We start from the raw sequence: 17176 nt of genomic DNA, 5'->3' as shown, positions 1-17176 counted from the left end.
GCGCCCGGAAGTCCCCGGGGAGGGGCGTGTTGCGTATATCCGGCGAGTAGCTGGCGGTCCCGGGTGCTGCTGGGCTGTGTGCTGTGAGGGAGGGTCGACGCCGCCCGCCGCCCGCCGCCCGCCGCCCGCCGCCGCCGCCGCCGGAGGAGCAGCCCCGCCTCGGCCGTGAGCAGGGGGGCTGCTGCAGGGGAGGGAGCCGAGGGCCGGCGGGGCTGCCGCGGACGGCGGGGAGGGTCGGGGCGGAGGCCGGCGCGGGCGGAGTTGGGGGGGGAAGTGACACGCAGGCGGTTCTGCGGGGCCGCGGGGCCGGTTCTGGGCGGGGATGGGCCGCCCCGGCCGGGCCGCCGCGTTCCGATAGCGCCCGGGGTGCGGGCCGGTCGGCCTTCCTCGGGGTCCCGCAGCCGCCGGGCGGGTGACCGTTGTGTGTCCCGTGCGCCCGGGTTTGCGGAGCGGTGGCCCGGCCCGGCCCGGCCCGGAGAGCCCCTAGCCTGGGCGGGCGTCCTGATGACTGTGCGTGGCCTGAGCCCGAGGGGGAATCGCGAGGCCCCGGAGGCTGTGCCTTGGCCGCGGCCCCGCGGGTCGCAGGAGGAGCTCGGGGGGTCGCTCCGGGGCGCGCCCGGCCTCCCCGCCTTCGGCCCTGAGTTCTCGTCCGCGAGGCCCGGGTCGAGCCGGTATTTCCTCCCCCCACCTTCCTCTTTTCTGCCCTCTCCGGTGCGTGGGAAAATTCCTCCGCGCGTTTGTAGAAGTCCGCGCTGGCCGGGGTCGTAGCCGAGGCCAGGAGCGCGCTTGCGAGGGTTGGCGCCCCGCGGCCCTCGGCGGGAGTCTCCCCCTTGCTCTCGTCCCTCCTCCGTCGGCCTAGGCCGGGACTGGGGGCTTGACCTTTACTAGCTACCCTGCAGCTCGGCACAGCTTCTTAGCCGAAAACCTGCTGTCCCTCCCGGGTCGGCCTGGAGCGGTGTTTCAGAGCCGTGACGAGTACGTGTAGGAAGTGGGAGCGTGTGCAGAAAGGAACGTACACACTGTTAGTGGCTGATGGTCGGTGTTGCCTGGTGCCCCTCTTTTTTTTTTTTTTTAAAGATTTTTATTATTTATTCTTGAGAGACACACAGAGAGAGGCAGAGACACAGGCAGAGGGAGAAGCAGGCTCCTCGCAGGGAGCCCGACGCGGGACTCGATCTCGGGTCTCCAGGTCCACACCCTGGGCCCAAGGCCCGCGCCCAACCGCTGAGCCACCCGGGGATCCCCTCCTCTTCTTTATCTACTTCAGTCCTGAAAATTTGCGAATTTTAATTTGGGGTACATTGGCAGTGCTTCTGTGGTAGTTTAGAGTTCTTAAGTTTTAGAGTATGCTGATTTGCCATAAGATGCCATGAAGTGCCTTAAGGTGATAGAGTGGATCAAGGACAGGGAATAAATAGAGTGCTAATTATCAAAATACCGTCCATGGGACACCTGGGTGGCTGCATGGAGCCTGCTTCCCCCTCTGCCTGTGTCTCTGCCTCTCTCTCTCTGTGTGTGTCTCTCATGAATAAATAAATAAATCTTTAAGAAAAAAAAAGTGTAAAACTACTCACGAGGGGTACAAATCCTAAGGTCTCAAGGATGGAGGAGCCTCAAAGCCATTTCTCTGACTTTGAGGGGCAATACAATGCAACGCTTTGGGTCCAATAGTTTTTATGATTTTGTTAGCATCACCTGAAGAGTTTCTTCAAGCACTTTTCCATAGATCGTTTTGGAGGGAAGAAATATAGGACTTTTATTTATTTATTTTACATATTTTATTTATTTATTCATTCATGGGAGACACAGAGAGGCAGAGGGAGAAGCAGGCTCCCTATGGGGAGCCCGATGTGGGACTCGATCCCAGGACCCCGGGATCACGACCTGGGCAGAAGGTAGATGCTCAACTGCTGAACCACCCAGGCGCCCCGAATTATAGGACTTTAAAGCAGAAGTGTCAAGGGAAGATAAATTGGAAAATCAGACCAGCTCAGTTCCCGTGAAAAATTCCTCAAAGGAGGGTTTTCCCGGGCAGCCCCGGGTGGCTCAGCAGTTTAGCGCCGCCTTCAGTCCAGGCCTTGATCCTGGAGACCCGGGATCAAGTCCCACATCGGGCTCCCTGCATGAAGCCTGCTTCTCCCTCTGCCTGTGTCTCTGCCTCTCCCTCTCTCTGTCTCTCTCATGAATAAATAAATAAAATCTTTTTTTTTTTTTTTTTTTTTTTAAAGGAGAGTTTTCCCATTGTCACCCTTGGAGAATGCACTGGGTTTGGAAGAATTCTAAAATGATGTGGTAAAACTTTACGGTATTGACCACAAACCAGTGTAGTACAAGTAAATATGTAACAATGGGTTTTAAAGGAGTGCCCGGAGTGGGAGTGATCTTAATCAGACAGAGGTCTCTGTAAAGATGAGCCACGTTTCTCCAAGTTGTAGACTGAGAAAAGTAGGGAAAGATGCCTGGTTTGGGAGAATTGTAGAGAAGAGGCACATTGTTCCTTTACTTACCTACAGTGGGAATTTAAAAGCAGGAGCTTTCTACGTGTATTTAAGTCATTAAACTTTTTAAAGTGCTAAGTTTCAAGACAAATTATCTAACATGCTAAATTGGTTTCTGCCAAAATATATCTTAATGTTACTGAAAAAAGCAAAAAAAAAAAACAAAAAAAAAAAACCCACGACCCCATAGTATCTTTTTATGAAAGCTTTTGCCTTAGACTCTCACCCAAACTCCCAAGCCTCATTTGGTCTTCTGTGATAAGAGCCGTAGAAAATAAGCATTAAACAGTCCCAAAAGCCAATAGGTCAGGCTTGATTTAAAAAAAAAAAACAATCAAAACCCAGTAATTGGACAGAAAAAAAAAAAATATATATATATATATATATTTAGGTTTATTTCAGTGGTCTTTACCCTTAATGTGGGGTGCAAACTCCTGATCCCAAGATCAAGAGTCACAAGTTCCTCTGAGTCAGCCAAGAGCCCCCGAATTAACATATATTGTCCCTACTTTTCAACTTCTTTATCTAGCATTCTTTGAATGAAGAATATAGGTGGGTTTTTGTGGATAACCCTGTTAAAGTCACTACTAAGAGTAACAAAAGTAAATGTTTGTTTACCCCCCTTTTTTTTTTAAGATTTTATTTATTCATGAGAGACACAGAGACACGCAGAGACATGGGCAGAGGGAGAAGCAGGTTCCCCACAGAGAGCTATGCGGGACTCCATACCAGGACCACAGGACCACAGCCTGAACCAAAGGCAGACACTGAACCACTGCGCCACCCAGCCCCCCCAAAAAAAACAAAAGTTCATGAAAATTGTATTTGATAGCAGTTGATCGCATTTAGTGTAGCCTTGTGCTCACATGCTCTTGCTGATGGAGAGGAGTGAAAGTGGGGGATCTTTTTTTTCTGTGCCAAATGAGATATTTAGGTAAAAGTTCAGTGACCAGAAAATGCTGACCCTGAGAACTTTGACACCACCACTGGCTTTAGATGTTACCCTTTTCTTTCAGAGATCTTGCTTATCGCCAATATATGTATGTAGATCTTTTAGTAGCTTTGAGGCATCTCTTGTTTTGTCTAGGTTTATGGAAAACAGTAGGAAAAGTGGTCTTAATATTAGTACTAATTAAGGTGTGTACTTGGCTAGGAATCTACTTCTACGCCCTGAGCAAGTATTCTTATTTTAAGAGAATCCCTCTTTGTAAAATGGGTTAGATCTTGATTACTCACTTTATGAAAGGATTCTCTTATTTCTTCATGGTTCTCCAAAATAGCAGTATCATTTCTTTTTATAAGTTAAGACACAAATCTGCAAGAGGGATTAAATACTGTTTAAGAAAGAGCATTGGCAGGGTGCCTGGGTGGCACAGTCAATTAAGTGTCCCACTCTTGGTTCAATTCAGGGTCGTGAGCTCCAGGGTCTGTGCTCAGTGGGGCATATGCTTGAATTCTCTCTCAAATAAATAAATAGATCTTAAAAGAAATAGCAATCATTGGTAAGTGGAGCAGGGCAAATTATTGTCAGCCATTAGGATTTTGGTGACTTTTTTAGAGCTGTTTATAAGGAAAGGTTAATATACTTTTCATTCAGGTTAATGTGCTTTTTCACTCTTATTTTCTGGTGTATCAGTGTGACATTTTTTAAAAAAAGATTTTATTTATTTATTTGAGAGAGCACAGAGGGAGAGTAAGAAGGAGCAGACTCCCCGCTGAGCAGAGACACACACACACCCCCCAGGACCCCAAGATCATGATTTGAGCTGAAGACAGATGCTTAACCGACTGAACCACCCTGGCACCTCCAGTGTGACATTTTTATCTAGATTATTGATGTGACTGATTTCTTAGAGGTGTTGCTAACTGGTTGACAGAGTATCCAGGGGATGTAGATGATCAGCTGCTTGGAGGAGTACACAGTAAAAGAGGAAAGTATAGCTTTAACTCCTATCCTTAGAGTATCATAGATTGAAAATTGTTAGAAAACCAGGAGTTTGTGCAGATCTGAGGACCCCAGAGACTTCCCTTCAGAGTACAAAATCCTTTATTTTCTTATGCTTGAAAATATGGGACAGTAAACATGCATCAGGGTTACAGAATAAGAGTTAACTTCTCCAGAACTGTATTAACATTCAGAAAGCTAATGTTTGCTGCTTTCATATTTTATACAGGTAGTAACCGTTAATAATGTCTTTCATCTTTGAGTGGATCTACAATGGCTTCAGCAGTGTGCTCCAGTTCCTAGGTAAAACCATTTCCTTGAAATATATCATAGGTTTCAAACTTTGTACATTTCAATAAAAATACAAGCAGCCTTTGGTAAGTAGAAAACAAAATTATGTTAAAATTTTTTTCTTTTTTAGGACTCTACAAGAAATCTGGAAAACTTGTATTTTTGGGTTTGGACAATGCGGGCAAAACCACTCTTCTACACATGCTCAAAGATGACCGATTGGGCCAACATGTTCCGACATTACATCCGAGTAAGTTTGAGAATACCAGGTGACCTTTTGATATTTGAAGGTCGATGTCATGGTTTGGGGATGAATCCTCAGTTGATGCAGTTCTTGTATTAACTGAAGTCCCAAAAGATAGCTCACTTGAAAAAATTCCCTGTAGGACACACTCAGGTCACATGCCCCTAAATCTAACTCTCTAGGACTCTGTCAGTATCTATTCTCACTAGTTCTGTAAGGGGACACATTTCCCATATCTACTTCCAAGAAGTAGCAGGCATATTGGAGAAAAAGAAACTTGACTTTTCAGAATAATTTAAGAATGTTTTCACCCTTGTATCCTTTTCTTTATAAGGTAAAAGCTTCATTAAGTTTTGCATTTATATTGGCTTACAGTATTGGGAGTTGGGTCTTTTTTGCTTGGAGGAATTTATTTCTTTTTTCTATTTTGACAATTTTTCAGCATCAGAAGAGCTGACAATTGCTGGAATGACTTTTACAACTTTTGATCTTGGTGGGCATGAGCAAGGTAAGAGGACAATTCAGTGGAAGAATGGTATTGACTTATGGTTCTTTTATACCCTCTTATTTTTTTTTAAAGTAGTGTGACATTTTTACCTTTTAAATTATTGAGATCTTAAAGTTGTTTTATTTACTTCTTGTTTTTAAGTACTTTCAAACTTGTCCAAAGTTGCATAAATACAGAGAACTCCACTCCTTTATCCCTTTTGCCCCAATTTATTAGTCTCCTTCTCTATGTAACACATACTAATATTTATGTTATCAAACCTAGGAAGTTTTATTTTTTATCTACTCTGTAGTATGTATTTCTCTTTTTGTTGATTGCCTCCATAATCTTCTTTATAGCATTTTTCTTTTGGAACAAGATCTAGTACAGTATCAAATTTAATCTTATCTCTTTTATATCATTTATTCAGTGGAGTATAAGTGGGTAGAATATTTTATTATTTGTACCTAATTCAAATATGTTAAAAGTTGCAAAAATAATACAGTGATATACATGTGACCACTCTGATCTGTTTTGTGTACTCTATCCACGTGGGGCAGTTGGTAGAAGATTACCTTCTATCTTATTGTTCTCATAGTACTTTCTGTCTTATGCAGGTCATCTCCATTTGGTTCTTAGACTCCTGTCGGGTATCTTGTGTGGGTTTTGGAGATATGTATAATGGGGCATCTTTTTCTTTATTTATTAAAAGATTTTATTTATTCATGAGAGACACAGAAAGAGGCAGAGGGAGAAGTAGACTCCATGCAGAGAGCCTCACGTGGGACTTGATCCTGGATCCCGGGATCAGGCCCTGAGCCGGAGGCAGACGGTCAACTGCTAAGCCACACAGCATCCCGGGGCACCTTTTTCTGATGGACACTTTACATTTGGCAAGATTCTAGGCTTAGGAGTAAAACATTTAAGATGTGGGAATATTGTGGAAAGTAGAAAATAGAAACTATTAAAAGGCTTTATTTATTCATGAGAGAGACAAAGGGAAAGGGAGAAGCAGTCTGTCTCCCTGTGGGGAGCCTGATGAGCCTGATGTGGGACTCAATCCCAGGACCCTGGGATCACCGCCTGAGCCAAAAGCAGATGCTCCACCACTGAGCCACCCAGATGCTCCCTATTATAGCTTTTTAAAATAGGTAAAAGAATAGAATATTGATAGCTTTTATTTTTTAGCTAAGTAACTTTATTTTATTTATTTTTTAAATATTTTATTTATTTATTTGTGTGAGAGAGAGAGAGAAGCAGAGACACAGGCAGAGGGAGAAGTAGGCTCCATGCAGGGAGCTCGATGTGGGACTCAATCCTGGGACTTCAGGATCATGCCCTGGGCTGAAGGCAGGTGCTAAACTGCTGATCCCCTAGCTAAGTAATTTTAACCAAAAATCTAAGGAGTGATCCAAATGATTTTATAGTCAGTGATTTCATTAACATATAATTACATTTGTTTTAGTCACATAATATTTATATCCCATAAAATCATATGTAGTGTGGTCATAATCACATAAAATAACTACAGAAAAAAGATTGGCAGAATATATACAAAACCAGCAGTAGGTGTGTTTCAGTGGAGGATTTTAGATGGATGATCTTGCATCCTTTTTTCTATAATGAGCTTGTATTGTTTTCATTTGGGTAAGAATGGGTGTATGGTGGCTTTTCCGCTTCTTTCATAAGGATTTGTAACTGCTTACAAATTTAAATTCAGAGATAATACTATTATGAGAGTTGAACGGAGACCATCTGGAGAATGCAGGAATAGAGGTTTTTAGACCTCTGAAAGGAGACTTACGTGTTATTTGGTGTGATAAATTTAGCTTTCAGGTTTTGATAGATTATAAGGGAGAATGTGTTATATGTAGTTTTGTTTTGTTTGAGGAAAGTTTATTTCATAGAAATACTTTATTATAATAACTTAGTCACCATTTTACAGAAGTTGCTAAAATACTATATATTTGAAGATTGTCTTTTTAAAAAAAACTTTAAAAATCTAGCCTATTAAAGTAGGCCAGGATCAGGGTACCTGGCTGGCTCAGTCAGAAAAACATGGGACTCTTGGTATCAGGATTGTGAGTTCGAGTCCCATGTTGGGTACAGAGATAACTTAAAAAAAAAAACAAAAAACAAAATAAAACCCCATTGGTTCAGGGTCCATGTAACAAAGTGAGTACACACTCAGCATATAAATATGGAAGGTAAAAGTAGAAGTTCCCCCAGCCTCTCCTTCCCCATCCCACTTTTCAGAGGTAACCATTATTAATTGTTTGATGTAGAGATTCTTTGTTTATTCATCCATTGAAAGTGCCAGAAATGAATGGCTTAGAAATTATAATTAAAGCATCACTTCCCAAACCATTATCAGTTCATGTCATAAACAAACAAACAAAAATTTATAAGTCTTCCTGGGTTAAATATGGCAGACTGGGGTAATTGCCCGGGACTTCAACCAGCTGTGAAGCCCAATCCCCTGAAAATGGATGGAGCTAGTTAGTGTGTTGTACACAGACATACTGATTAGTTAGGATTTAACTTAGGATGGATGGTATATGGACAGGTCTTTTGCATCCTGATGAATTTAACTCAGGTTGCAAATGGCTTCAGGGTTGAGGTAAGTCATTCAATTGAGTAAAAGTGACTAGGTGTCCGTAGGGAGTGGTGGAAACTGCCAAATGGTAGAGTCCAGACCTCTTCTAAAGGGGTGGACACCATTCAGTTCCAGCTGATGAGTGATGTGTGGGTAGGTATGTGTAGGGTTGCCAGATGTTACAGTTTTTCCTAAAATCAGGCAGAAAACCTTGATGTTTTAATTTGAAAAAATCAGATTCAATTCATGGATCATCAGTGTATATACCCTTTGTTCTGATTTAATACTTATTAGGGCTTAGAGAATCCACATGGAGTTGAATCCTATTGAAACTGAGCCAAGGTATGCCCATTTTAGGGCAAAAAATAGATCTATTTTTCAAAATACTTTTTTTTTTTTTTAAACTTTAATGCAACTACAAACTTTGTCTTTTAGCACGCCGGGTTTGGAAAAATTACCTCCCAGCAATTAATGGGATTGTCTTTCTGGTGGACTGTGCAGATCATCCTCGCCTCATGGAATCCAAAGTTGAGCTAAATGTATGATTATATTTTTTCCTTTTTTGGCCTCTATTTCTTTTAAGGAATACAGGTCAGTAGTGCTAGTACTTCAGCATTCCAGTTAACATTTGATGAAACTCCTAGTTACAGGAAGAAAGTGTTTTAAAATCTAAGACCCTGCTTTTCACTGTCCTGAGCAAACTCAGCTTGAACTGGTGTAAGTTAACTTTGTTTGTATTTATCATAGGGTGACTGTCCAGTTTGTTCAGATACTCCCCAGTGTGCGCCTGTTGCCCTAGCATTATAATCGCCTTCTCCCTTCAGGGATCATGGATGGTCGCGAAGCATTGGCGGAGTGAAACCCTAAGAGAGATTAAGGGTTCTTTATGTGTTTGAATGTGGGTTCTCACTTGTGCCTGCCCACTCTCTCACTGAATGACTTCACAGACCTTCACTGTGTGTTCTCAGCCTTCAGTTTTGGTCATGGGCAGCATTTGATACTGTTGAATTTTCTCCTTTCTCAACATTGCTTCTTGGCTTCTCAGTTTCTCTGTAATGTTGCCTTTGTTAATCCTACCCTTTGTTGACCCATACTGGGTCACCCTGCACCTCTTATTTAATTTGTAACTGTCTCTCTACATTCTTGTTCCTGGCAATTTGAACCTGTTACACATTTATTTGTAAGTATGCTTCTTGAATCTATAGCTCTGGTCTATGTAGAGTGGCTTATAGGGCATTCCTTCCCTTATTTGACCTCTTGGCATTGGCATTCTCTTATTTCTTTGAACTCCCATTTGCATTCTTGGTTTTGGTGTGTTCTCTCTGGCTAATACGTCTCAGATTCTTTCACAATCACCCATTCTGCTTAACCCTTAAATCTTGGCGTCCCCCAGATTCTGTACTTTCTCCCAGACACTGGTCCTCCCACATGCCGATGACTCCCATATGGATTTCTCTTGTATGAACCTCTCTAGCTCTAGCCTCATACAGAATGTTACCTACTAGAAAACTCCACCTACCAATTCTGGTCTCCCAGAATGGAACTCTTCCCCATCGTCTACCTGGATATGTGGTCCAGAGCCTGTGAATGACTGTAGATTTTGCTACCACCCTGCCACATTTTATAATGCTAGAAGGAACGTTTTTAGATCTATCATTGGCTTATTTAATATTCTTCAATAGATATCATCTTTGGGCTAAAGTCTGGAAATCCTTTGCATAGCACATAACATCTTTCCTGATCTCTCCTCTGTTTATTTCTCCAGCTTTTTTTTCTCTTTATTGCTTACCTTGAACTACATTCCAAACATAAAGAACAACTTGTCCTCCTTTCAGTATGCACAAGTGGCTGTCCCTGCCTGACTTTCTCGTCTGACCCCCACCCACTTTCACTAGTAAATTTAAAAACGTCCTTTAAGAGATCCCAGAGTTCAGCCATGACCTCTTCTAGGAAGCTTTCCCTGACCTCTTGGTCTTACTCTCCACCTTATCAGAGTCTATGATCTTTACTGGTTTTCTTGTAGGTCTCTATCAGATCGTGAACTTAGGAGGGACCTAGTTTTGTTTGTGAAACCCTTGCACCTAGCAAAGCATCAGACATATAGTAGGTATCTGGTTACTATTCAGTCAATGAATGACATCTTTATTCTGATTTTGTCTAGCATTTCTGGGAACCTAAAATGGTCAAAAGTATATTTCCCTTTATCCCTTCAGTTCTACTTCTTTCCAAGCTTTTCCTGTCAATGGGCACTGGATTCCCAGGCTTAAAAATCTGTGCTGGCTCAGGTCCCTCTTCTCTGTCTTATCATCTAGACATCAGTCTCTTATCTTCTTTCTCCACAGTCCCTGCTGCACTATTCCTTGGACTCTGCTATCTTAGGTCAAGTCAGTGTCTCTTATCTAAGGACACATAGGTGCTTTGTATGAATTCATTGTGTTTCTTTACACACACATTCCTTTTTTTTTTTTTTTTTTTTTTTTTAAGATCTTACTTATTTGAGAGAGAGGCAGAGGGAGAAGGAGAAGGAGGGAGCCTGATGTGGGCCTGGATCCCAGGACCCCGAGGTTGTGACCCGAGCTGAAGGCAGACACTTCATCAACTGAGCCACCAGGTGCCCCTTTACACACAGATTCTATCCAGTAATTTCTGGATTTGGAGTCTTTAGGATCTATTGCAGCTAGCTTCTTAGACTGGCACCATAATGTTGATCATGCTTCCCATTCTGTTTTATGATGTTTCAACATAAAGACAGGGAGTTGTCCATGTGGCTTTCTGAATTCTTTTCCTACTGTAAAGCCATTGCTTAAATTATCCCTTCTCCTTTCCCTCTATCCAAATCCTGTCCATCTTTGAGAGCTTAGTTTGTATTCTGCAACTTTGCTAACACGTTCCTTAAGCTCACCATTTTCCTTGCCATTTGATTTCCCCAAATGTCTTTCAGTATTTATATTCTGTCCCTATTCATTGTGACACTTAATCATCCACTTGTCTTACTTAGTTGACAGATGTAAAAACACGGAGTGAGGATTTCTTGAAGCCAGGGATATGTCTTGCCTTTCTTTTTGTATTCCTCTTAGTGCCTGAGATAATGATTTGCGTGCGTTGGGCACTCAGTGAATACTTGGGGACTTCGTGTAGCCATCTTGGAGATTCTGTAGCCAGAGCATTCAGTCTTCTAGGACTGCTCGGTGGATAGCCTGAGGATGCTCTGTGGCTGAGTGATTTATCTGTGAGTTAAGGTTGTAAATAGACACAGCCTTAAGTTGCGGTTTTGAGGCTGGTTATTTTTACCTATCGTCAAGGTAGTTTTTAGGGCTTACCTAATGTTAAGAATGTTTTATAATGTCAAGACTTTTAGTTCATCACTTAGGTAATAAAAATGATCAGATTTCACTTTACATTTGATACTTTATAGACAAGTGAAAGTCTGGGTTGTTTTCGTATCTGGTGGGCATTCGTAGATTCCTTACCTACTTCTGTTTTGTTGTCTTTAGGCTCTAATGACTGATGAGACAATATCCAATGTGCCAATCCTGATCTTGGGTAACAAGATAGACAGAACAGATGCAATCAGTGAAGAAAAACTCCGGGAGATATTTGGGCTTTATGGACAGACCACAGGAAAGGTAAGAGAAAAATCTTCAGGGCACATATTAAGGAAATATGAATTAATTGGTACATATGAATGGAAATATGAATTCATACAAATTTCACAGTTTTGGGGGGGGCATTCATGTTTTGCTATCTAGATTTTTTTTTTTTTTTTTTTTTTTAATTTATGATAGTCACACAGGGAGAGAGAGAGAGGCAGAGACACAGGCAGAGGGAGAAGCAGGCTCCATGCACCAGGAGCCCGACGTGGGACTCGATCCCGGGTCTCCAGGATCGCGCCCTGGGCCAAAGGCAGGCGCTAAACCGCTGCGCCACCCAGGGATCCTTGCTATCTAGATTTTACTTGTCTTTCAGAAATTTAACTGGGCCTAGGGTTTACCATAGGTGATTTGTAGTCCCTCTGAAGGCAGGAGCCTGTTCTTTCACTGTTTTCCAATGAGGTTTTCTTCAGGTATATGAGGATGAAGAAATTGGTAGGAAAGGCATACTTATCGGGGATCCCTGGGTGGCGCAGCGGTTTGGCGCCTGCCTTTGGCCCAGGGCGCGATCCTGGAGACCCGGGATCGAATCCCATGTTGGGCTCCCTGTCCATGGAGCCTGCTTCTCCCTCTGCCTGTGTCTCTGCCTCTCTCTCTCTCTCTCTGTATGACTATCATAAATAAATAAAAAAATTAAAAAAAAATTAAAAATAAATAAAAAAAAAAGGAAAGGCATACTTATCAATTTAAGAATTTTTGACTCTTTCAAATCTAATTCAGAGAAATCTTTTTTCTTTTTTTTCTTTTTAATTTTTTTAAAATTTTTATTTATTTATGATAGTCACAGAGAGAGAGAGAGAGAGAGAGAGAGAGAGAGAGAGGAGAGACACAGGCAGAGGGAGAAGCAGGCTCCATGCACCAGGAGCCCGACGTGGGATTCGATCCCGGGTCTCCAGGATTGCGCCCTGGGCCAAAGGCAGGCGCCAAACCGCTGCGCCACCCAGGGATCCCTTTTTTCTTTTTTTTAAAGATTTTATTCATGAGAGACAGAGAGAGAGGCAGAGACATAGGCAGAGGGAGAAGCAGGCTCCTCGCAGGAAGCCCAATTCGGGACTTGATCCCAGGACCCTGGGATCACGCCCTGAGCCGAAGGCAGACAGTCAACTGCTGAATCACCTAGGCGTCCCTGAATGCTTATGTTAATGAGAATGTCCTTTTTTAAAAGACTATTTCTTTATTTGAGAGAGAGAGCACGAGTGAGGGGAGTGAGGGGAGTGGCAGAGGCAGAGGCAGAGGGAGAAACACTCTCAACCAAGCAGGGAGTCCCAGGAGGGGTTTGATCCCAGGACCCTGAGATCGGTACCTGAGCCTAATGCAGATGCCTAACCGACTAAGCCACCTATGAGCCCCTCTTTTTTTGGTGTCTTGTCTTGTCTTGTCTTGTCTTGTCTTGTCTTTTCTTGTCTTTTCTTTTCTTTTCTTTTCTTTTCTTTTCTTTTCTTTTCTTTTCTTTCTTTTCCTTTCTTTTCCTTTCTTTTCCTTTCTTTTCCTTTCTTTTCCTTTCTTTTCCTTTCCTTTCCTTTCCTTTCCTTTCCTTTCCTTTCCTTTCCTTTCCTTTCCTTTCCTTTCCTTTCCTTTCCTTTCCTTTCCTTTCTTTCTTTTCTTTTCTTTCTTTTCTTTTCCTTCTTTTCTTTCTTTTCTTTCTTTCTTTTTTTTTTTTTTTAAGATTTTTTATTTACTCAGAGAATGAGAGGCAGAGACACAGGCAGAGGGAGAAGCAGGCCCCATGCAGAGAGCCCGATGCGGGACTCATCCAGGGTCTCCAGGATCACGCCCTAGGCTGCAGGCGGCGCTAAACCGCTGGGCCACCTGGGCCACCGGGGCTGCCCTGTTGTTGTTTTTTCAAAGATCTTTTTGTTTCTTAGAGAACATGCATGATGGTGGAAGGGGCAGAAGGAGAGAACCAAGCAGGCTCCCCACTGAGTGAGGAGCCCCATACGAAGCTTAATCTTATGACCCTGAAATCATGACTTGAGCTGAAACCAAGAGTCGGACGCTTAACTGAGCTACCCAGGCCCCCCAAGAATGTCCTTATTTCCAAAGAGTCTTAGACCTCTGCCCATTAAGGAGCATGCTGATTCTGTGGGTCTTTTTCCTGGTTAGCTGCCATAACTTGCCAGATGCTAGTGTGTTCAAAGAAAAGGCTCTTTACAAAGAGAGTTTGGGGAAGTCATCTTTATGGCCTGGACCACATTTCTATAGTGAATTCCTACTTCCATTTGCTTTTGAGGAATGAAGAAAGTGATTGGTGATCACTCTTTCAAGCTTTTCTGCCACAGAAATGCTAACAGGCCTTTCTTGGTTTTGCCTCCCTTAGGGGAACGTGACCCTGAAAGAGCTGAACGCGCGCCCCATGGAAGTGTTCATGTGCAGTGTGCTCAAGAGGCAAGGCTACGGCGAGGGCTTCCGCTGGCTTTCCCAGTATATTGACTGATGTTTGGACAGTGAAAATAAAAGAGTTTTCCTTCTCTGGACTGATCCTATTCACAGCTTCCTCATGAACTTTTCTAATAGAACAAGGAAAGCTCTTCAACCGTGTCTGGCGTTGAGAAGCCAAGAATCTCTGTCAGTCAGCTCTCTCATTGCCCAGTGGTGATACGTGCTCTTCTCCACACTGTTGGGAGGTGACGCTGCCCCACGTGCCGGCGCAGGTCAGCATCCCGGGTCTTGGAAGCTGGCAGGATTTGCTGAGTAAAGCTGTGTGCCAACATGGGGCACCTGAAAAGAAAAACACGTCTCACCACTGTGGTTGATTTCAAAAGAAAGTGATTCTATTTTTTAAAGAAAGTGTTGTTAATGTAATTGGTGTCCCTCCTAACTTTTTGAGTTAAAAATTTCCTTGGTCCAGAGTTTTCTATTCCTTTTTTTTTTTTTTTTTTTTGGATCTAGTGAATGGCATTTAGATACTTCATAATATTATGCACAGAAACACATCGGAGGCCAGAACTCCCGTGAAATGAACCTACTCCTGTTGCATTAGCAGGTCAGTGAGAGAAGTTCCCCTGTGTCTGGCTGCCCGGCAGTAGGTGGCCCCACTTTGTGCAGCGAGGAGCCAGGAAGGGCAGGGCCTGGCCTGGCACTTGTAGCAGGTTTCCACCACGGAAGCCAGGATCATTCCTCATTGTGGTATGTAGAGCAGATTGTTCACTGTGGAGGACTTCTTTAGAGAGGGTTATTTTATTATTTTTACTTCTAAAGTTACAAATTTCAGCTAGTCTTTGCTTTTATACTGTTGGGAAACTTCGTTTCTCTCCATAGCACCTTTTTCATTTTCAGTTTCATAAATGACTCTTGCCTCATGAAAGAGAACATCTCCCATGTTGTCCTACACTGCAGGTGTGTGTCTGTTACTTTTGCACAGATTCTAGGGGAAAATTTTTTGAAGAGGTGAGTCCCACAGGACAGTTAACAGCCGACGGGCTTTTAATTCTATGAGTTGAGAACTTAAAAATCTGGTATTTGTAGCATTTGCTTGGATCCAGGAAAGATTTATTTAGTGGGCTTTATTATATGTGCTGCTGAAGTGAGCACTACTTAGTGGGCTTTAAAATTCTCACTTGCAGGATTTGGTCTCTTTATGGGACTGTTCATGGCTCTTTTTATCGGTTACCTTTTTTTTTGGTATGGAATTGCCTTTCACCATTCCAGAAGTAAGCTGGGAAAACTCTAATCTAATCTAATAGCTTTGTGTAGTGCTATTCCTTTTGAGCCAGCACATCACTTGTCAGTAAGAGCTCAGTATAAAAAGCCTCAGCATGCCCAGTAGTGTGATGAGGATCATTTTTATAGCATTCGTTTTTCTTGGTGCCACGAGTAAAATTGGGTTTTCATGATCTTGACCAATATTAGATCCTTTCTTAAGATGAGTGGATATCTTCATTTTTCTTTAATGAGAGATTAAAAGTAGTTTCCTCAAAACAAAATTGTGATGATGATGCTTTATTTGCAAAGGATTGAACTAAATTCAGTGGATTCTTGTGTCTAATGTGAGGGTAAGGAAAGTGTGGATAACATACTCCAGAGGTGAGAGTATTGTTCTTTAATGGATTTCTCGTTGTTAGTCTTCAGTACTGACCTATTAGAAAAGCATATGTTCTCACTGCCAGGTACCAAATGCAGAGGCTCAGTAAAGGATAAATCTGGGAAGAGCATGCCTTTTCTTTATTAGCAGGCATAGCTGGATTAAAACAAAATTGTGGGTTTGGAAAGAGGTGAAAGCCTTAAATGAACAAATCTAGCTAATGGTGAATGAACTAGGTAGTTAACTTGCATACTTTTAATTCCTTTGGCTAAAGGTAACCCATACTTCGTTATCCAGAGACATGAGAAGTATGATTGCAGTGCTAGTTTTCTTGTTTTCGTTTTTTTCCCATTTGTCCCTAATCACTTTGTAGCAAGCTAGAAAACTGTGGATTCTACACAGCTCAGCTCTTTGTGAAAGTGGTTGACCACTGGAGAAAGAGGGGATTGAAAAGTCAGTTGGCATCCGTCTATTTCTTGCTCCACAGAAAACACTGTTCCTATAATAAGATCGCAAAAGAAGCCGCTGTGAGGAGCTTGACTCTTAACAGTAAGGATCAGAGCTTTGTACAGGAATTCCCATAAATTGAGACTTTTCATTCTGTTTTATCAGAGTGCATATATGTCCTATTTCAGGAAAAGTTAAAACGGTCATTTGCAAAAGAAAGTCAGTCTGTATCTAAGCATTTTAATAAAAAGTTAAAACAAACTTGCTATCTTGTTCCATTTATTTTTTTCATGTATTTGCATTGGTTTGTTCTGAGTTTGAACATCCGCTGACGTTTGTTGTGTGTGTGGTGGGGGTGGGGAAGCAAAAGTTATTTCCTACTTATGAGAAGTAAGAGGATAAGAAAGACTTTGCTACTAGGAGGAAAAAAAACCTAGGCCAATTCACACATTTTATTCAAAGTGATAAATTTAGTACCATTTGAGAAGCTTTGAACATGTGATGATCCCAGGATTGGGGGTATGCTTTTTTTTGGGGGGGGGAGGGATATACTTTTTAACAAAATCTCATACTAACATACTAGCAAGGACTGGGTCCAGTTTAGCTATTTACCATTTTATACAGAATTGGAGAGATTCAGCTGAATGCTACATTTGGTAAAGTAGGAGAAGGAATGAAGCGTGTGCTTGTGCATTTACTAGGCTTGTAGGAAGCCTTGTTTTTAGAAAACCCAAATGAGATTCTAAAACTAAGGTAATAGGACAAATAGAATGGGAAGCAAAATGCAACAGGTCCTTTTTGATCGAGTATTAAAAAGTGTTAGAGGCTGAAACTAATGTCCCTGTTGCTAAGATGATGCCATGGGTTCTATGTTTATATGCATTGTCTGCGTCGTTTGAGTTAGAGTGGAACGTGAGAAGTACAGACTCAGGGAGCCCAGCACTCAGGGGGTCTCACCTCGGCTGTTGGCTGTGACTTGGAACTCTATACTCTGATG

General features: G+C 42.4%; 1 protein-coding gene across 3 annotated transcripts; it reads left to right on the top strand.

Annotated features, from left to right (window-relative positions):
- Positions 1-16440, top strand: SAR1A (secretion associated Ras related GTPase 1A). 3 transcript variants are annotated; one of them, XM_035715187.2, is made up of 7 exons: positions 1-42; positions 4673-4746; positions 4865-4984; positions 5421-5486; positions 8497-8600; positions 11556-11687; positions 14029-16440. In XM_035715187.2, the coding sequence occupies exons 2-7, from the start codon at positions 4689-4691 to the stop codon at positions 14143-14145; spliced, it is 597 nt and encodes a 198-aa protein (XP_035571080.1). In that variant the 5' UTR covers positions 1-42; positions 4673-4688; the 3' UTR covers positions 14146-16440. The 3 variants fall into 3 exon arrangements, with proteins under 3 accessions (XP_035571080.1, XP_025290320.1, XP_025290321.1); XM_025434535.3 differs by having other exon boundaries at positions 27-165; XM_025434536.3 differs by lacking the exon at positions 1-42 and adding an exon at positions 795-975.
- The last annotated feature ends 736 nt before the right edge of the window (positions 16441-17176 follow it).

This window comes from Canis lupus, chromosome 4 (genome assembly GCF_003254725.2).
Source record: "Canis lupus dingo isolate Sandy chromosome 4, ASM325472v2, whole genome shotgun sequence".
Taxonomy (NCBI): Eukaryota; Metazoa; Chordata; class Mammalia; order Carnivora; family Canidae; genus Canis; species Canis lupus.
The sequence above is the reverse complement of the archived record's forward strand: the minus strand, read 5'-3'. Positions and strand labels throughout refer to the sequence as shown.

What these genes read in the sequence shown, in the direction of transcription:
- SAR1A (XM_035715187.2), top strand. Translation starts at nt 4,689, where the DNA reads ATGTCTTTCATCTTTGAGTGGATCTACAATGGCTTCAGCAGTGTGCTC. An exon ending in CAGTGTGCTCCAGTTCCTAG is followed by an intron (nt 4,747 to 4,864) that starts GTAAAACCATTT and finishes TTTCTTTTTTAG; the next exon opens with GACTCTACAAGAAATCTGGA. An exon ending in ATGGACAGACCACAGGAAAG is followed by an intron (nt 11,688 to 14,028) that starts GTAAGAGAAAAA and finishes TGCCTCCCTTAG; the next exon opens with GGGAACGTGACCCTGAAAGA.